This window comes from Vidua chalybeata, chromosome 11 (assembly GCF_026979565.1).
Source record: "Vidua chalybeata isolate OUT-0048 chromosome 11, bVidCha1 merged haplotype, whole genome shotgun sequence".
Taxonomy (NCBI): Eukaryota; Metazoa; Chordata; class Aves; order Passeriformes; family Viduidae; genus Vidua; species Vidua chalybeata.
The window spans coordinates 16,976,325-16,997,854 of record NC_071540.1 but is presented as its reverse complement, the minus strand read 5'-3'; the positions used below and the strand labels follow the sequence as shown (position 1 = coordinate 16,997,854).

General features: G+C 39.1%; 1 protein-coding gene across 1 annotated transcript in view; it reads right to left on the bottom strand.

The window, feature by feature from the left end:
- Positions 1–21,530, bottom strand: part of PLCG2 (phospholipase C gamma 2) — a 56,078-nt gene that overhangs the window by 8,651 nt on the left and 25,897 nt on the right. Inside the window, exons 9-29 of the mRNA XM_053952620.1 lie at positions 21,456–21,528; positions 20,480–20,581; positions 20,212–20,330; positions 19,218–19,303; positions 18,190–18,310; positions 16,966–17,134; positions 15,034–15,138; positions 14,714–14,803; positions 13,999–14,177; positions 13,410–13,610; positions 12,035–12,154; positions 10,841–11,021; positions 9,564–9,632; positions 8,344–8,453; positions 7,451–7,547; positions 6,459–6,525; positions 6,049–6,206; positions 3,064–3,166; positions 1,897–2,106; positions 1,165–1,310; positions 10–124 (exon numbers count right to left, since the gene is read on the bottom strand). Of these exons, the coding sequence (XP_053808595.1) occupies positions 10–124; positions 1,165–1,310; positions 1,897–2,106; positions 3,064–3,166; positions 6,049–6,206; positions 6,459–6,525; positions 7,451–7,547; positions 8,344–8,453; positions 9,564–9,632; positions 10,841–11,021; positions 12,035–12,154; positions 13,410–13,610; positions 13,999–14,177; positions 14,714–14,803; positions 15,034–15,138; positions 16,966–17,134; positions 18,190–18,310; positions 19,218–19,303; positions 20,212–20,330; positions 20,480–20,581; positions 21,456–21,528 (2,621 nt within the window). The remainder of the gene's footprint in view (positions 1–9; positions 125–1,164; positions 1,311–1,896; positions 2,107–3,063; positions 3,167–6,048; positions 6,207–6,458; positions 6,526–7,450; positions 7,548–8,343; positions 8,454–9,563; positions 9,633–10,840; positions 11,022–12,034; positions 12,155–13,409; positions 13,611–13,998; positions 14,178–14,713; positions 14,804–15,033; positions 15,139–16,965; positions 17,135–18,189; positions 18,311–19,217; positions 19,304–20,211; positions 20,331–20,479; positions 20,582–21,455; positions 21,529–21,530) is intronic.

Genomic DNA, 21,530 nt, shown 5'->3' with positions numbered 1-21,530 from the left:
GATACTCACTCACAACTGTTGTCTTGAATTTGCTGTTATCATATTCAGCCCCACAAATTTCAACCTCTACAAAGGGACAGGCAATGCTTCTACCAAGTTTAGGGAGATGACGAGCACCTAAAACCTGCAAAAGCAATTGTAAATTAGAACCACCTCCAAAGGAAACTTGGCATCTTTTTTGTTGAACAGAAGGTAGCCTACAAAACTAGAGGGGGGGAAAATCCAGAACATGTGTCGCCACGCACCACCACAAACATGGAAAAGCACACATTCTCTCTCTTGAATATGTTTACATGTATTATCTGTGCCAACAATAACAACCTCCAGTAGTCTGGGTAACTCAATGATTTTCATTGTAAGAAAAAAAAAAAAAAAGACAATGTAGCTGACATTCATTGCATACACTGTGCAGCCCTAGGCCAGGCCTGTAGCACAAATTTTGTTATCTTTCTGCTGTGTTTATTACATACCCATTTCAAGACATTTCTGCTTTGCATTCACAGGCCCTGTTTACCTCACCTTTAAACTGTAGTGAATAGCAATTAATGTGTTTCTTCTTTCTCAGAAAACGTAATTTTAAAGAACCTGTCTTACTACATAGCAACTGAGAACAGAAACAAGTTAAACCCTGTTTGGCACCCAGTCAAGATGGCAACATTTTCCAATGATAAACTCATCTCTTGAAGACAAATGAAAATGACATTCAGATTAAGTCATAGTGTATTAAATATGAAGTGGGGGATCAGCCTATTAGGTTTTCTGTTTAGTTTCTATATTTCATTATAACTATCTTTCTTTCACACTCAAAATCCCTGAACTAGTTAGTCTGCTGCTAATCAATCTCCAATAGCACCCTTCTACTAAGAACTCATTTGATTGGAAAGTCAGGTTAGTTCATTTGATGTATTTATTAGCAATTACACAAAATCATCCCAGGATTGTGTTTTCAGTCCTATAGCACGTTCTTCATTAGCATGATAAAGACAGAGACATGTATTTCTTTTCAGGAACCAGTGAAGTTAGTTTTAGTCTCTCACACACTGACATTTAAAAACAGTATTTTGACAATCTGTCAGATCTTGCTCTGAAACATAATAGCTTTATTTTTAGTTTTATAGATACTTATGACTTGTAAAAAAAACATGATTTACAAAAGAGATTTACCCTCACTGTCATAATCATCTGCAATTTCCTCTTGGAGTCATTTGGCATTGGGTCATACTCCTCATTTCTCATGCTCTCTGGCTGCAGCACGTAGCCAGTGCGTCCATTCAGGGAAAACAAGGCATGGTTCAATTGCATGTATTTATCTGGGGAGAGAGTTAAACAGTCACAACACAAGATCCCCTGGAATAAAGCTAAGGAAATACCAGCTTAATGGCTCCTCTCTGCAACTCTTTCTGGTCACCACTCCATCAAAAAGAGCTGGAAAGGTGGGAGACTCGGTTCCTTCAGTAACTCTGACAGGCCATTTTTCACCAATTCTAATCCCAAAAAAACCCATCTCCATCCCCAATTAGCTTCCTATCAGTGTATCACAAACTAGCTGGCCCTCACCATGAAGTGCAATACAGCCTTCCCTGTGACTGCACAACTATTCATCCATCTGAAACTCACTGTAAATATGTCTGCTTGCTTAATACAAAGAGATCAAAGTGAAATAAATCTTTTAGGGCTTGGGGGCAGTTAGGCTCAGAGACAGGGCTTTTGGAGACCTATTTCTGGGGCCCGGCTCTGGATGGCAACTCACACATGAAAAACCAAACTTCAAACACCACTTTTTGCAGAGAAGTTCAAATAATTAGGATGGTGATTAGAAAGGCAGAAGGGCCATAAAGGGGCTCATTTACAGTGAAACAGAAGGTGGATTAGATTCTTTTTCAAAGGGAAGATTACCTGGAGTTTGGAAGTTCAGAGCCACCATCTGGGAGCCACAAAGCCAGAGGCGAAAGGGGTCATAGTTAGATGAGTCAACCCTCTGTCCTTTGGGGTAGACACGAGTCAGACCCTTCAGGTTGTACTTCAACAACTCCACTGGCTTTTGCCTAACGATGCTCTCTGCCTTGGTTTCCACAAAAGAACGGATTTCTCTGAAATCAGGATTGTCTACACGGGGGGAGGAGGAAAAAGAGTAGTTACCAAAGGAAGAAAGAAGTTGACATTTATACTGCATTTTCACCAACATTTTGTTTTACTTTGTTTTGCCTTGTCCTTTAATGCAGGAATTGGCACTCTTTTCAGGCAGTCACGGCAAAGTGATTGAAAATCATGCCTGAAAGTTAAAATTGCCTTCCTGCCACATGCTTTACAGAAGGGCAGATAAGAGCCTGCAGTCATGTTCTCATCTCATCATTGCTAATAATGTACTTCTGATCACTATAACACATATTTAAATGAGACATCTTTTCCTGGGTCTAAACGGGGAGGAGAAAGGGTGAGCCAGGGTTAGCCAATGCCTCAAAAATGACTATAATTATAATGTCTTAAATGAAGTGACAGCTTATTAAAAACATTTTCAAAGAAACTTAAAGAAAAAGGGCACATTTACTGGCTTCTCCAGCAGCAATGACAAAAAACTGGAATAAAAAAGTACATATTTCAGTGTCAGAATCCACAGCTGCACTTACACAGGCCCAATTATATTATGAAGCCATACATCATTCCAACAGCTTAGTCCTGGCAAACATGTTCTTACAGTAAAATTTACAAATGCACAGTAAACCTATTTATGAAGGTTTTTTACAAACAAATCACAAGTGTTCAGCCAGAGTTTTTAATCTCAAAAAAGTCAATTGACACATAACTAGTGAGCTTCCCCATGGAATATACATCTGAGAGCATGTCTCTAGTTAACTAATTAAAATTTGTGACAGTTCTTTTGTGATAGATGAACAGCACCAAGTTCCCTGCTGTACAGTTTCAAAGTGCTATTGAAAACTGCCTGGGTGAAGCAGAGCTTTGTTTTCCAGTAGGACAGATTTTATCTTCAGACCTAAAATCCCAGCTAACATCTGTAAAGATAGTAGAAAGGGTAAAAATCAGATGTAATATTAAAGGCAATACCTAAATTGTCCTTGGTTTTGCTTGTTGGCTTGCAGTAGATTACCAGATCAGATAATTCAATAGCAATTAACTGATTCTTTTCCCAGTATTTCCTCCTGTTCTCCTGGAAAACATAACAAAGTTTTAGATTCTAGGAACACTGAGTATTATGGCACAGTAGCTCCAGGGTGCACTCTAATGAATGCCTTCTTTGGTGCCCAGATTCCTATCTGATACCTTAGACACTTGCACAGATGTAATGCACTTTCAGACCCAGCTCAGAGAACAGGTAATAACAAAATGGTGAGGTTTAGCTGGGGATGTACTCTTAGGGTTTTTTTTTGATGGGAGAAAGGTGTTGTTTTGTAAGCAAGGGTTTCAACTCTTCCCTGATCAGTCATGCTCAGAATCCTGGCAACATTTTTTTTTCTTTTAATGTGGCTCCACTCAACCCAATTTTAGTTACATTCTTAACCCTATACCTCATATAAATGCAAATGTATGCAGAAAAAATGCAAAGGGTAGTAAAGTGTTTCTGTATCTATTTATAATCCTTGGCAGAACTTGAATCTTGTTAGTAACTCCCAAACAGTGAAATTCAAACCCTCTGAGCATCGTTCTTATGTCGTTTTCTATTTGTGCACCAAACCCATCATGTTCTGTATGGAAAATCATGTGCAAGCTTGTTAAATCCCCAGCATCCAACCTGCTCTCTCTACTTCCACGTTTGCAAGCACCTGCTCTGTGGAAGCTGAGCAGTGTTCCCTGCCAGCAGAGACTGAGAACTGCTAAAAGCAGCAAGACATGTCCTGAGTGGAGACATTTGGGCTGGAGGTTTTTCAGGCATAAGAAGCAGCTACAGGATAAAACATGTTAGAAGAGTCCTATACTGAACAGTGATTAGCTTTGGCACAAAAGATCATGCAGCAGCAGCAATCAGGAAGCCTTCCAAAAGAATTCCCTCAACACGACACACATTAAAGGAATGAAAATCAGAACCAGGGAGCCACAGGTTTCCAGAATATCTCACTGAACCAGAGATTATACATTGAAATCAAAGAAAAAGAAAAAAAGAGGAATACAGTGTTTAGACTTGGAAATAACCTTGGGAAAAAGCTGCACAAACCTCATTGTACTTAGTAATCCACAACAGTTCCCAGACATTGCTCAACACTTTTTGGTGGCATAGGCTCATTTCCAGCCAGAACCCTCTAGAGATAACCAAGGAAGAGAGCAAGGAACAGCCACCCCAGGGAGCATGGCAAGTGTCAATACTGAGCAGAGATTACAAGAGACATGAAGCTTAGCTTTATTTTTTGTGCATAACAGACATTGTCCAAAACCAAACTCCTTTAAAAATCCCCCTGTATCACACTGCAGCATAGTCTTAACTCACTGTGCTTTTTCCTTCCCCAAAATTCAGCCTCTTAACTGTACTGGCAACAAGGGCCTTTCCTCATCTTCATCCCCTCCCCATGCAGCAGTCAGTCTGTCATGTGAACTTTGTAGAGGCCATGCTGTGAGAAAAGCCTCCCAACTGACAGAAATGAGTTTTAAAGCATCTTTGAACACAGACTGTTTAATACTTCTCCAACTGTATGGAGAGAGAAAAAGCTGCCAGGCTCCTGAAGAGTCATTGTTGTAGCATAAAAAACATTCAATTTGGAGACACTTCTTTTAGGTCATGTTTCTCTTTTTCTCATTTTTACTTCTAAATGAAAGCCTGGCACAAGAACTATATCTCTCCTCCCCCAACAATAGGTCAACAGCTCCTGTTGCTTCTCCCCTTGCTGCATTTACAGTCCCCTGCTTGAGATATCAACTTGTCTGCTATAAATAGGATCAGGACAACCCTCAGAGCACTTCCACTCCATATGACAGATAAACAGCATGAGCCTGAAACACATTTTCCATCAACCATATCACCCACTTAACAATAAAAGGTGAATAAAAGCAACAACAAAAAAAAAAGAGTATCCTTGAGCACAGCCAAAGTAAGGACTTTTTGGTCAAGTCAGAAACTTCTTAAATACTAGAAAAGATTACAGGGAGGTAAATTAGTACATCATAACAGGAAAAGCAAGTCCTGAAGAGTATCTTTAAGTAGCAGTAGACAACCCTCAGAGCACTTCCACTCCATATGACAGATAAACAGCATGAGCCTGAAACACATTTTCCATCAACCATATCACCCACTTAACAATAAAAGGTGAATAAAAGCAACAACAAAAAAAAAAGAGTATCCTTGAGCACAGCCAAAGTAAGGACTTTTTGGTCAAGTCAGAAACTTCTTAAATACTAGAAAAGATTACAGGGAGGTAAATTAGTACATCATAACAGGAAAAGCAAGTCCTGAAGAGTATCTTTAAGTAGCAGTAGAGGGACATAGAAGCTAAACTTAGGCAGAATCCTTGAATCTTTAGGCAAGTACTTGGAAATACTACTATTGAAGAACAGGGAAATCCAGAATGTGCTTATTAGTTACAAATAAAGTATCAGCCAAACAATTGTCCATCAGTGCCACTGCATTCACTAGAAAACAGAGTTAGCAAAGAGAATAAGAAGAGTTTAGGGAATGGCAGCTCAGATTTCACACACCCTTACTGGTAGATTCACAGCTCTGAAAAGAACAGTCTGATATCAGAGCTTCTGCTGCTTAACACTGGGATGAACCAGTGTGACCAGATGGAAAATTATTGTGGTATTCACTCTGGCCTACCAAGCACACTTCACTGAGGGGCAGGGTGCAATACAGACTGGAAATACTCTGCTGGAAAACTCCTGTTAACATCAATTTACACAAAATGCTAATTCATGTACTATTCCCCAGAGAGGTTATGGAACAAGATGCACAGCATCGATAAAATGAGCAAACAGCAATACGCAAGAGGGTGAAGGATCATGTGAGAGCAACATTTGGCAGCACACAGCAGCAAAAGACAAAAGCTATTGTAAATTTATAGCAGTTCATTATTAAAACAACAGCAGATAAATTTGCAGCAATACCTCTTCTGCTGTTTTCCAGGTGATCTCACGGATACTTTGGTACCATTCAAAGAGTTCTTCTACTTTATCAGTTGCAAACTCAACACATGGATCTTCTGGATTCTTAGGTTCCAGAATGAAGACAAAAGGCTTTTTGTGTTTTCCTTGTGGCATTTTCACTGTTAGGTAATAGCATAGCAAGAAATTTATACTGAAATCCAACAGCTCTTTTTCTAAGGTGTCATTGTTGATTTATTGCAACATTTAGCATTATGAAGTTTCAACAAATTAATTCTGCTAGCTATATTAATACAAGTAGGTGTTTGAGGGGTTGGATTAGATTTTTTTTAAATCTCTCCTGCTAAATACAAAAGAGTCTACTCAATAGGGAAAGGTCAGGAGTCCATATGTAAGCATCAGAAAATACACACCAACGTTGTACGTGTTGAGCACCAGGATGCCACGACACAGAGAGCCCAGTGGGTTGTCCTCAATGATCTGAAAAACAGGAGTTAAATCTGACCCTAAATCTCTTGACTGAACATGCACAGAACATGAACAAATAAAAAAATGTGCACCATTAAATTTAATCTCAGCTTTACTGAAAGCATGCTCACTATAATGTTTAAAAGCCTGTTTTCATACCTAAAAGACACACAAGAATCTCTTCAGTGAGAGAAGTCAAAACAAGACTACTTTGTAGTAGCTTCTGTCCTGACATGACTGTTCATATTTCAAGTTTGCTTAAGATTACAATAACCAGGGGGGAGGAAATGTAATACTTGTGGTTTTCTCCAAAGACTTCTGGAAAATCATTGGAAGTGCTTCAGAAGAAACATAAGAATTCAATGTTTTACTTTTGAAATTCAAAAATGTCAAAACTTATTACTGTTTTCTTTTGTTCAAAAGCTCTTTGTCCAAGACACAGGACTAGATTTTTTAGATTCTTCTGACAAACCGGATTGGTTTATGCATAAAAACTTGATAATGGAGAGTAAAAAAACTATCAAGATGTGTTTGGACATATAGTTTTCTTATTTGTAAATATTAAGACAGTGATTATACAGGAAAACTAGTTAAGTTTCAGGCATGTTATTGTTTAGACAAACTATGAAAAATCTAACCTGTTTATGATTTTTATTAGCAGGATACAACCAGAATCTCCTGAAGTCTCACCAATTTAGCTATCACAAAATCACAGATATGTGGAGGTCCCTTCCAACTCAAGATATTCTGTCTCCTTAAATATCTTTCAGCAAGGGATGTCCTGACAAAAATATTCAGCAGCAGAGAACAATGAAAAATGCATTAATCCCTCTATTCTGCTCTCTCAAACACAGCACATGGAATTGTGAGTGTATAAACCAGACTTCCACTTCAGTAGGTAGCCAAGGAAATGTAGCAGACAAATCATAACCCTCACCTGATTTTCAAGCTCAGCAGAGTTATCAGATGACAGATCTTCAACATAATTAGATGGAAAATAATGTTGGACTTTTTCTCCATAATCGCCCTTCCACCTGAATTTAAACAGACAAGTAGAGAGAATGAAAAAAAAAAAAAATATAAAGAGCTTCAAAAGGCCATTAATGAAGCAATAATCCCCAAGAAATTGGTCATTAATACCCCATACTAGATTGTCTAGCTGCCTATCACCAAAACTATAAATGATGAAGTAGCTAAGAGCTCTAACAAAGCAATCATTAACTGTAGTAACAGATGATTTCAGAGGGATTACAGTTACTGTAAACTGCAATTAATGACTTAAGAGGCTTTTTCCCCCTCCAGTACTAAAAATACTATTATGTGGTTGATTACCCTGTAGAAACTACAGGGAAACATTAGGTTCCCAAGCTTTCCAAGCAATTTACAAGCCAGCTAAAAAAGAGAACCTGTTATGAAAGGAGACTGTACAGAACACTAAAAAGGGTGAGTTTGATTCCTGAGCAATGCTTAGTAGAGCAAGGACAGAAGAAGAGCAATGATTGCAATGACTTCCCAGAACACACAAATGCTCAGGAAGGAGGGATGTATTAAGGGAAAAATATGGGATATACCAGGCTGTGGAGGTTCTGCAGGCTAAGGTTATTACTGTGGGATAGAAAAATGAAAAAGGTGTGAAAGGAGAATTGAAGATGAGGGGATTTTGTGTTTGGGTTTTTTTTTTTAATATGCTGGCATAAAGATTCCTAAGGACACAGTTAATAAGCAGCAATCAGACAGCAGGCAGTTTTTAAAAACTATTACTCAAAGCTTATTTTTTCCTCCATCTAATAAGTCACCAGAAGTCCTCCCAAGAGGAATCTTTGTCCTTACCAGCCTCCAGTTTCCTTTGTGACATTATGAATTAAAGCTCCTCGAGAGAAGCTCAATTCATCACTCCTTTTGGCTCTGTAGTCATACAAGGCTTTCACTGTTCTCTGAGGCTTTAAGAGAAACAGAGCAAAGGGGTCATCTGGGGGGACAGGTCATAAAATAATCAATAATGCAATCTTAAAACAAAAAAAAATAGGGCACATTGGATTTTTTTGTTGTTGTTATGAAGCTTAGAAAACAAAATATTGAAGTTCCCGAGTGACATCTATTGGTGGAAGTAAGTGATGCTACTTTGGTACTCTTCAAGAAAAAGAAAAAAAAAATCTTTCTTGGGTGCTGCAATATAATTGCTGTAGGAAGCATAAAACCAAAATATTTTTTAAAACCCAAAGTGAAATATAAATCCTCTATTTTTATAACATGTTGAAGTTTTCAGGCTTATGTGCCTCCACTTCAAAACCACATCAGCAATCCTGCTGGCCACATTTCCTTTAGGAAGATATGTAGTTTCAGCAGGATGAGCTAAACCTTTATCTTGAATTTACTAATACCCAAATGGTTCAGCAGCAATGCAAATTCACTGTCAAAAAAAGACTAAAAAGAATTAGTCATAAAATTCACAAGCAGGTGATTTTCATGAGAACTTACAAGTAGGCAGGCACTAGGAAGAATTACAGGTAAGGAATGTTTGCTGGGACACTTGTTTTTGAAACAGTATATAAAGGATAAAAACTCTAATGATTCATTAATAGACCAAAGGCACCAAATTTTTATAGAAAGCACATGAATAAACTCTGCACTTACTTGTACATGCAGAAGATGTTTGCTAATGGAACAAGAGTGCACAGACACCCATACAGAGAAATTTTCATGTTTCAACCTTCTTTCCATGAAGATGTGGCCTTCTCAAATTGAACCCTCTCACAGGTATTTAATTTGGGGGCCCACAAACCAAATCACCTCCACAGACCCAAGAGCAGAAAGAGCCCAAATTCCCAATCTGAATGAATCATTACAGGATTTGCACACAATAAAATGTGCAGGTACAAATTTTAACAAGAAGCTAGAGAAAGGTCACACCCTTTAAATTTCTGTTGTCCAGTCCCAACTAAACCAAGCAGCCTGATGCTTTCAATTCTTTTCATTACTGCCAACAGGAAACCAACAAGTATAATTTTCAGAAGTCTACAGTAAGTGTGAACATCTGTCTTAAAGCATACCACTGTGGGGGTGATTTCACTGGGCTCCACATACATCCTGACTTCATAGAGGGAATTAATATCTTTTTCCTAAAAACAAGGAAGAAGAAATAATCACATTTCAGGAATCAAAAATTTATAAATGTACATCATGTTTGTAGAACATTTATTTCTGAAACCACCTTTTTGAAAGCACATAGGCCGAGAGAAGAAAAGGGAAGCCAGACACCTCTGTTTTGCCCACTTCTACAGTTGAAAATAACTGAAAATGTGCTATTTAATCTGTCTATGACTCAGTTTAATTAACAGTAAAACCCAATGAAACAGCAATACCTCATAAAGGTATCTCTTAATCAGTCAAAAGGTTTTTTGATTGTGAGTACTCTTCTATGTGCAACCAGAAAAGAAATACCTGCAGTTATGATTTCTGTGTTACAGTACTTTAGTACCAGTATTGGTTTCACAATTAGATAACTCTACAACAATATACAGAGTCATATTTTTCATTTTATCCTCTCCTTGTGATTCCATTTGAACCCACTCCTAAGATACAGAACTTTTGCTGTAGGCAACATTATAAAAAATCCTGAGGTCTAAAGTATTTTCAGCCTCTTTTAGTCTCCCCAGAAAAAACAAAATCCCCAGGTTTTGATTTCCGCAGACCTGCCAGATGTAGTTTCCTACAGCTTCTAAAACACATATACTTGAAAAGTGAAGACAGCACCTCAGGCTTTCCAAAGCAAAGCTCCCTCCAAATGAAACACATCCATCCTGAAAATAGCCCTTTATCCTCAGTTAATTACCCAGGCTCCTTGTTTAGTCAGTGGCTAGAGAAAAGTCTCCTGGGGAGATTTCCTCATGCTTATCTCAGAGTGAGCTTTCAGAGGTACCTTTTACCACAGAAGGCAGTGGGACACCGTTCCTGAAACGTCCAGAGTGAGAGGCACAGCAGAATATTTCATTTTTTCTGAAGCACTTAGCAATTGGCATCTGCATGATCATTTTAAGATCAATGCCCACTTCAGCAATAGGAGACAGGGCCAAGAGCAGGCAAGGCTATTATCAAAAACCCATTTGAGTAGTGCAACGACCCCCAGTACACAGTGCCACTTCTCTAATCAAATCATGAGGAGGGCAAGAGTTGGCTTTTAATCAAAGATGAAGCTATTCTTCACACCTTTGTGGGAGAAGTCAGTATCACCATCTCGATTTCATAGGAAGTGACCTGCTTAACCTCCCCTGGAGATCCTGTACCAGAGCCAGAGCCCAGCCCAGTCCATCCCAGGCGGTGCCAGTACCGTGCTGTAGCGCTTCAGCAGCTCCTCCGTCACGGGGTAGCGCAGCTTCATCTTCCTGTACAGCGGGTGCTTCTCGTAGTAGGTCACCAGCTCCACCAAGCTCTCAAAGTAGGCCGAGGTTCCCAGCACGAAGTGCCGCCCCTCCTGCTGGATTCGGAAGTGCTTCACCTTCCCCTCCGCTCTGCGGAACAAGGGCACAGCTGGGAAAGGTGGCACCAGGGCTCTGAACTGCACCACAGCTGCTTTGTGCACCTTCATCAAGTAAAATGACTTCTCTCTCCAGCAAAGCCTCTTTTATTCAATTATTATGGTTATTGTAATTATTTTGACAGTTATGGAAATCAGTTTTAATTATCTCTTGAGCTTGAACACAAGGTTTGTGTTTGCATTGATAAATGCAGTAAAACAATCCATTGACAACCATCCCATCCAAAAAGACCTTTACACCCTTTTCAAGCTGCTGAAGTTTTGGTACTCCTTGTTTTCCCTGGTGTGAAACGGTTTTATTGAGATTCTGCAGCTCCAGTTACTTCAATGTCCACCTTGGTAACAGCAGAAAATTTCACCCTGAAGTACACAGGAGACTGGGGAATTTTGGACAACTTCAATATACAATAAGGCACGTAAGTAAGCAACCTTATATTTTGCTAAACTGCATTTTCAGAGAAGCACAGTTTGATCTGAAGGCATGATGCAGAACATCACAATTCTATATATTTCATTTATGCTTTTACAAGAACCACAAAACTGTTCAAAATATTTTCCCTGGCAAGAGGAACCAACAATTTCACTTTAACATTTCAGTTTTTTGACCAGTCACGATTTTTAGGGGATAAGGACATAGAATCATTGATGAACCTGCACCTGCACTGCAGTTTTGAAGGAAACTTCAAAACAACACTCTTCAGCAAGGAGTGTCAGGGAATGAAAGAAGGGCCACCCATAGTTCTGTATGGGAGGAAGGGGACAGCTGGTGCTCAAACAATCTTTATAAAAGCATATTGGTTCAGGCCAGTCACAAATTAACTCTTGCACACACTCTCATACATGGACCTACTGCACAAATCAACCACGCTGATTATACAAAGTTTGAAAGCAAGAAAAGCATGACTCTAAAAAGACCATTTTTTTTTAAAGAAAAAACTGAATATTGTTGGGCTGCTAGGCAAGGTAATCCTGTCTGTCTTTTCTTACCTGAAAGTCATGGCAAAAGAATCAGGTTCATCTCTCTTTCTAATGAGAAAGGCTCCATCCCGAGGAATTCGCATGAGCATGTCTTCTGCCTCACCCCGACTCAAGTTGTTGTAGTACCAACTGCAACAGTGAAAAACCAGAATGGGCAAAGCATTACAAGGCTTGTCAAATGTCATTATTGGAGAATAACAGAGAGCATTATTAACAACAGAGTTTCAAACATTCTAAGAAAAATTATGCATTAGATTTTCCCCACCTTGGCACCTATGACAGTAGTTTATTACAAAACATTGTAAGACAGCAGTTTATTTTGGATGAAAGCATCAAGAATATATCAGAACACCTTGTCTTTCTGAAATCATAAAACATAAATCTGCATTTGTTCCTGAAACAAAGGCACTGCATCCTGCTTTTAGTCTGCCATTTGGTTTTCAGTATTTATTCCATTTTGACAGAGTAGATTTAAGATAAAGCCTGAACACAGACAAAAGAAAGACACAAGGGATTTGTATTTTTATTCAGAGATTGATTTTATCTTTCAACATAGGGATGGACCTGTCTTGGATCCAATGTGCCTTCAGTGAAGCTGTGGCCACTTATAGTGGCAATGTATCTCCAGCTTATGCAGAAAAGCAGGAAAGTCTAACCCTTAAATTCTCCTTCACATGCCACTAGCCTCCAAAGTTATCTATGGGTGGTCAGTGACTCCCAGATCCCAGGGGGGCAAAAAAAAAAGAATTTTAAAGTCACTGATTAGTATTTTACATGCAAAGATTTACTTTTGTCCACTGCAAAGAAAACAGAACAAAGGGCAGCGATAACAATGTTCTGCCAAAAAAACAAGAGCAAGCTCTGCCCAGGATCTATGGCAGACAATTACCAGCTGGAAATAAACACCATGCTTAGTTCCTATCACACGGGGTGAAGTCAGCCTAACCAGCTCTGACAGGGTGAGGTGGAGGGTGGGGTTAGGCAAATGTAGCTGTTTGGGCTTACTGCCCCAGTAACAGAGCTTCCAGATGGCACCAACCATGACCATTTAGTTGCCAAACCACAGCCAACTACTGAACATCCAACCCAATCCACTGGGTGTTGTAAAACACTGCACAGACAAAGGAAGATCTGGCACATTTCCACAGCATTACAGTTCTCAGTGATCTTCCAGTTGCTGCTAGGAAATTTGCTTTCCCAGTGACCACTCTTTGTCGTACCAGGTTCTCAAAGTCAGCGTCTTTCATACGCCTATTCCTCAAACTTCCACAGACAAGCAACACTGAAGTGTGCTCCTGAATCCAGGGAATTTTCTATGCAAAAATCCCACCTAAAGCAAGGCAAGGACACTGACGTGAGAGCAGTGCTTGGCTTCTATACATACTCTTTGGTCTCATGAGGGCTGGGGTTGGGCACAGCATCACTGAGGCGCAGCTCAAACTCAGCACATCGCAGGTGGGCCTCCTTGTAGTGTTGGATGAGATCGTAGATGCTGTCAAAGGTGAGGTTGTCTGTCAGGTAGTATTTCACAGTGTCCCCATCACTGGTGGAACGGATCCGGCAGTGCTGGACTCTGCCTGACCTCCTGAAGCAGTAGAGAGGAGTAGAGGCATAAGGGAAATACAGGGTTTGTAAGAGATTTTCTTTTTTCAAAGCATTTCCCCACCCATTCCTGGTCAACTACTCAGGGAGCTTGTGAAGAGGCAAGAAATCTGTGTCATCTCATAAAATAGCCAAAGTAACAAGTAACAAACATTCTGACAAGGGAAGTTACAGGACCAAAAACAGTAATTTTCAACAGACAGTAGTTTAAAATCTGGCATAAACTTATTCCGCAAAATCTGGTCTGACAGCTCTCTAGGTTAGAAATCTATCTGACACTATTCCTCGTAATGTTCCAACCAGAAGTAAAAAAAACCCACCAAACCCAGACAAACAAATCCCCCATTAAATTTGTATGACAATGACCATACCAGAATGACAAGGTGTAGTCATCAGGGAAAGCTTCACTTTCCCTAACCAGGAATGTCCCATCTTTGCCACCCATTTCAGCACAATATTCCTGGAGCAGTTTCTCAGCAGTTGTTCTCCCTCCTTTCATTTTCCCATGGAACCATTTCTCTTTTAAGTGCAGTTCAGTTTGTTTCAAATCCTAGACCAGAGAGTAAGAATTTTTTACAGCATATTTCTAATTTTATCACTTTGAAACTAAGTACTTGTTATGGGTGGTATATAACAATCTACTACTTCAGGATTTCATTTCCTCCTAGGCCTGAGCTCTCCAGCCAATCACCTTTATAATTAGCCTGCATCCACAACAGCCAAGTACCACACTAGTAGCACAATACACATTAGTTCATTCTGCTTAGTTTAAGAAGAGCAGTAATACTTAAAAGACTTAGTACACACATCAGCATTAGCATAGAAGTACTGAAATTATATCCATTGTCCTTGTACTCTTCTTTGGAAGCCCTTCACTAACCAAAGGAAAAAGTTATTTTATTAAAAATAAGGTCAACTGGAGCTGACCTTGGCAAAGACCCTTTTATAGTTTTTTTTATCCCCACACTTGTTATCTAATTCAGAATCTCTAAAATTTCATCATCATAAAAAACAGACATCTGTAGACATTGAAATAATCTGAAATAATAAAAAGAATATGCTTAAACAATAAAACACAGCCATCACCTTGAATGAATCTTCATCAGCACTCTGTTCTATATCATCACTGAATGAAAGCTTTTCATCAGCAATAGCGCAGTAGTGCCGAGTCCATTTCTGGAAGTTGGGAGATATTAAAACCATTAACAGAGGGAAACTCCCTAACCACTCTCACCACAATCTCAAAACAGGGTGCAACAATAAAAAAAAAAAAAAAAACTTTCTTCCCCTCATCCACACCTGTTCAATTGACAATATTACTTACAAAAAGATTAAGGAAATTCATGTAAATTTTCAGTATTACAGAACTGATTAACAACCTGTAGCAGATGTCATAGAAATAATACCTGTTCTATTGTATCCCACATGTAAAGTTCTCCTTGTTGCTTCTTTTCTTCTTTCTTTTCTTCCAAGTTCACATCAATGTCTCCCTTTGGCCCCAGTTTTTTGTGCTTAAAAACCAGAAAATAAAATCAACATTCATACACTCAGAGATAATCACACATAAAATTGGTCATACTCTTTCAGCACATTCAGAGTTACTGGAAGTATCCATTGCACAGCCACCTTCTATCATTATCATAACAGCAGCTGTTCCACAAGGAACAACAGGGCTGGAACTTCCTTCTTTAAAATTTAGATCCCATTAATAAAGGTTAAAAAAAACTAGAAGAGGTATCATTGAAGCAGTGAAGAAACAAGCAGTTTGATAAGATCTCACCATTCTTTGGAGAACAGAAAACATGAAGTGACACATACCAAGAAGTAAGGATAAACAAGAATCCTTTTGCAGAAAGTAGAACATAAGGAACAAAAAACAAAAGGAAAAGATAAGGAATTAAAATGAATGAGGAATTCACCGTTTTACGAGAAAAATGAGTACAAGGGAAATCCCTTATGAAAAAAGGGGTCAAGTTCAACTTTCTTTAGAGTTTTCACAAAAGCGTCTCAAGGGGCTACAGGCAATATAAATTACTTAATTGCAGTTAATGATGGGATTAATCATCTCATATCAGACCTCAACCATGTTCAGTTCTGCACAGCCTACTCTTGGCTGATTTCAGTTTGACAGGCCTGTACGAAAAATCTCACAGGCCAGTGAAGTAGGTGTTGCCTCTGACTGTTTACTGACAACATTTTCCAAACAAAAGCCAAACAACACAAGTGACTCACTGGCAGGTGCTGATCTATTTAAAGACTCGTCAATGCTCTTTTAGACAGCACAGAGTGATATGGATGTTCTCTTGTGCACACTCATAATAGTTTGTAATTCCCTTTAAATCAGATATGTCACATTATTATTAATCATGTGCCTATTGCAAGTCCCCTCTCTGCTCTGCACAGAAACAACAGACAGTCTGGAGAGAACAAAAAACATCCCCAAAAACTTAAACACAGAAGCTTTCCACCTTATAGGGGAGCTCTGTTATTTCCAATCTTACATTCAAGAGCATATTCTTATACCTATCTACCCTAATTTCTTCCATTCAGATGTCTAATACATGGGATGCACTACTGTTACAAGAGCAAGAAAACAGAAGCATGGACAAAAGTAATTGTTATTTTTCTACAGAGATCACAAGCAGCCTTGAGATTCTTCACCAAATTTTGCCATTTGAAAAGTTTATCACAGTTTCAATCTGAGAAGTCTTTTGGTTGTGTTGTTGCTGCACAGCAGAGCTCATAAAACACCTGCACTGCCCACAACATCCCACACTAACAGGGACTGCCTTCTCAGAGCAGTGCCTCTGTGTTTCACAAGTGGCTCACTAAACTGCATATTTAAATCACACTGAGTTAGCAAATACTCATCAATTCGTGCAATCCTTACCACTTCAGTGTGCACCCACAAGAGCTTTGGGTTTCACTTAAAAGGCAGTCTTTGAAAAAAAAAATAGTAATACTGATCTATCTTCCTATTCAAGAACATACTTCTATCATTTTTAACCAGGCCACATGGTGTAAAATGTCTGTGATGAACATCTGCAGCAGTGAACCCTTGCTGAAATTTAGCAGTGACATTTCAGGAGGTCAAAGACCTTTAGAAAAGAGCTGACGTTTGATCTGGCACTTGAACTGCCAACACTTACTGCAAAGGAAACCAAGAGGAAGCACTTTAATACAGAGTTTTACAGAACACTGTACATTACTGGCAAATGTAACCAGTCAACACTTCAAGCAAGGGGTTTCTTGAAACTAATCTGTGAAGTCAGGAACAGTATTTCAGGCCCCTGCTCTTGTTCTCCTGTTTTATCTCCCAGCACACAAGGCAAGCCTACCTTGATGATGATTTTTTCTTTCAGCTGGGTTGGCGATGGGAGCTGATCTGCACTGGCTTCAACAGGCTTCATCAAAAGCTGATCCCCAAACACCTCCTTAAACACTTTGGCCATGTGTCGCTGCTGCTCCACACTGCAGTGCTCTTCAATTGACAGAATGACTGGGTATCTTTGGTGGACAAAACCAAGGTGAATGAAGATAATTTCTTTTTGCTACAGCTGGCAAGGCAAGGAAGACAACACCCTCCCTCAGCCCCCAGATGAGAGAAAAATATTTAAAGGAAACAAGGAAGACAAAAGGAAGATACAAACACAACAAATAACAACAGATGTGCAATCACGGAGTTGCCAAGGGCAGAAGGGACCTGTGAAGGCCCATCTAATCCAAACCCCTTCTTTGGGAAGGCCCAATTCCTAGGTTAGATCAGGTTGTTCAGAACTTTATCCAGCCAAGATTTGAATATCTGCAAGTACAAAGGTTCCCTCCAAGCTCTTTGGGCACAGTTTCACTGCTAAAGCACCATTAGGTGAGAATTTGTTTCTCCTCTTCTCAAAATCATGTCTGTTTTCCTTCACATGTACTCTGAGAACAGTCTGAAACCATAATGCATCCCATATTATGGTTGTCAGTAACACAAAGTTCCTGTGCAGACACTGATCCAGATGGGAAAATACTGCCTCTCTGTCCAAGTGGTACCAAGTGGTAACATGGAAAAACAGGACACTGATAGCTTGATTTCTTTCCCAATTGCTGGGTAATATTTTTCATGTCAAGGACATCTCAGCATAAGTTAAAGAAGGGTAGAGATGCAGATCTAAGCCAATGTTACCAGTTCAGGTATGAGCTCTGTATCTTTTCAGCTAAGACCTTCCCTACAACAGAAACACCACGTGACAGACATATTATTTGTCAATTGTACCATTTTGCTATTTTTTGTAAGATTTAAGACATATTATTAAGCACTTGAAGTTTCACTTTAATAAAAGAAGACCCAAAGAAGGAGCTGGAAACCACTTTAGGGTACTCACTATCTTCCTTAGCAACAAAAGGTTATGCACTGAGACTCTTCCTCAAAACAGCATCTATTAAAGACCCACATGTGGCAATAATGAAGGCTACTGGAATGCATTATTCTCTGATTACTTTTTGCTCTAGATTACTGAGAAATTCAGTTCAGAAGGGTTTAAGCATATGAAAACAGGCTGAAGGAAAACAAAGCTTACTCAGATGTAACAAAGGCATGGTCTTTGATTGCCTGCACTACATCATCGAATTTGATCTTTGTCGTCCGTGTCCATCCATGGTAAATGATGGGTTTCCCATCAGGACCATCCCAGCAATCCACTAGGAAACACAAGCAGTGGAAAAAGTAAGAGAAAAGGTAGCTCTTTAAATGACTCTGGTAAGAAGAATACATCTAAAACTTCAGTGTCCTACATACTGATTCACAGACCTTAATGTTCTAATAAAACATTCTATCAGATGAATTTATTCTCTCACAGAGGAAACTGAGTTTACTTAAGTAAGAGCAAGACAAATAAAATACATTACAAAATGTTCCCAAAGCATTATTATGTGGGAATCTGTAAATAAGAGATTCAGGCAACTATAGTGTCAATCTACTACTTTACAGTAATTTTCCAGGGATAAATACACTCCAACAAGTGACAAGCTGAGAGCTTCTGTCTTTTGTTGATTTCAACCCTGAAACTCTAATTTGAGATACATTTTGCATTAGTCAAATAAACAACATGAAATTGAAGTGAAAATTTTCAATAAAGAACACAAGCACAGAGCTGAAGACAGATACACAATTGCTGGAGAACAAAGACATTAACTGATTTACAAGCAAGTTAAACAGGATGACAAAAGGCACAACATCACAAAAATCTCTGTGCCTTCGGCTTGTCAGTATTACAATGAAGGTAAATAAGCTATCTATGCTATACAAGTACTTCAGCTTAAATCCTAAGCTGTCATATAGATTCAGGATTGAATTTTTGGTGTAAAGTGAGAGGAGATTTAGGAAGACTCTCTTAAAACTGCCTGGGAACAAGAATCAGAGGAAGTGAATGAGGCATTGGTGAGACATAAGAAAAAGAATTTAGGAATCAGTGATTTTTATATGACTAACTTCAAATTCAGAAAGCAAACAGTTCTTGATTTCAGTTCTTTTTCCTTTCTTGGTAAACAGAGGAAACTACTTGTACAGACAAAATGTTACAAACCACTCCACTAGCTCTTTACTCACACTCAATACATCGACATCCCATCCTGAGACACCTGATGTAAGCTTCTGTGGAGGATTCACTGCGAAGCTGGTCTCCTGTCAGGTATCTAAGGAGCAAAAGGAAATGTTAAAAAAACACAGGCAGTCAATTTCAAGCAGTTCTCACTCACTCACTGGGTGACATTTTGCCTCCTGTTATGGACAATGTATGTTGATTTTTTTTTTTGTTGTTGTTGTTGTTGTTGTTGTAGTTTTGTTGTTGGTTTGGTTTGGGTTGTCTAATTCTGATGGAAGAACCAGACTTTGCTGAACCTGATGCTATCAGGTTTTTAAATGGACCAAATTATAGCAGGTTAAAGGCTCAATCTAAATAGCAACCAACCCTGACATCCTTGAGAGCAAATAACGAGCTTTGAAACCCACCTAAACCTCATCATGCTCATGCATGAGCATGTGGGAGGTATTTAGAGTAATATCACACCTTATACTTCAAAATACACCTGCATGCTATATCCATGCCCACTTTATTGCATTCCCTGCATTATTTTATTTGTTCATCTCTCCTCCCTCTCTTTACACCTTTTTTTCCACTACAGTGCCAGATGAGCAATTCCCCTTCATTTAAAGACAGTTCAAACTCATCATCACATACTTTGTATAATTAATGAATTCTGTCATGAGCTCAGTTAGGCTGTTGGTGCTTGGAAAAAAAGGAAGTCCCTTCAGGAACTTAAATTTTTGAAAGCAGGGGTGGCTTTCAGAACAGTTTCAACTCAATACTTTATATTTTTTACCAGGACTTGGGTTTTCTGGCAGCTGAGTTCTATCTCAAAACCTGTAAGACCTTATGAGAAGGGGAAAAAACAGTCACAGAAACTCCATTTGCCACATTTAGACCACACTGTAGGAAGGTTTCACACATCCACACAGCACATTTCTGGCATAATTGACTGTCTCTCTCACATTCCCACATTTGTTTGAACTGGGATAGACAACAGGACTTTTGGTAACTTACGTGTTATGAGAGGAGGAAATCCAGTAGTGGGACAAAGGATTATTCATGTCCTGTACATCTATTGAATCATATTTCTCATCCCAAATACTGTTTTCTTTTGCAAATAGGTAAGCAAGGAACTACAATACAAAGAGACTGAGTTTAAACATTTTTACCCTATGAGAGTACAAGAAACCCAGCAATGCAGCAAGTCCTACAGGTCCTACCACCCAGTGAAAATTCTGTGAAAGAAGTCTGTGTGAACTACTACAAAGCACCATTATCTCACCTCATCAACAAAGAGGAAAGGTTCAGCAGTTTCTCTCATAGTGTCGTCGATAAACTTTGTCATTCGTTCTCTGACTTTACTGAGATCCTGTGCCCAAGATTCCTTCAGATAATTGCAATACAGTAAAAAAAATACTTTAGAAGTGGTGTTATTCAATACAAAAATCAAACAAGGACCAGAGAGATCTACAGAGAGAGACACACTATATAAATACATATGTGCATTGACAGGGAGAAAAAAGTTGGCCTCCTTGGACATGCCTCAACTATAATCTCATTTCTAAGTGCCTTAGAAAACAGTGCCTTAGAAAACATCCTTTGAAAAGAGTGAAATTGGGAGAAAAAGAAAGTACCAAGCTTACACAGGAAGTGTAGGTCTCACTTTTAATCACATTTGCAAACCTGAACCTCAGCAGTGCCTAGCAAATATTGCACCATTTTTTCACATGGAATCTGTGCTAAATAACATCTTAGAAATCCATGAAGACACAGTTCCTCATCCTTATCTGCTTGCTGGCATGGGACATCTACCTGGCTCCATTCAATAGGAAATTACCTTTGAATGGGATGGAGGCAGGCAGCAATGTGAGAGCTGCAAAAATGGGGCCATGGCCAAGGCATTACCCCAATGCCCCTCTGGTGACAGCAGTGACCAGGCCAGGCATTCATCTCTGACTGCACACAGCATTTACTTCTAACCTTGTCTGTTTATCTACATGACTAAGTGGAGGCTTGTTAAAACCTTATTTATTTTGTCCTCCCTCTTGTCCTCTGGTGCACCTTCAGAAGCTTTATATAAATGAAAAATAATGGTTCTTGTGGACTTCAATGGCAACAAAGGAGAAATCTTTCCAAGGCCCAGTATTACAGTGGCAATCAATCATATTCTATGACTCTTCACATTTCTGTTTAATGAGCACAGAATTCTGTGATACGACTCCAAGAAAAAGAGTTCAGTATTTCTGTAACCTTCCCACCTGCTGCTCATGTAGCAGGAATCTCTGGAAGTCATGAAGGTGAACTGCTGAAGCATCTGGGCGGTCAGTATTTCT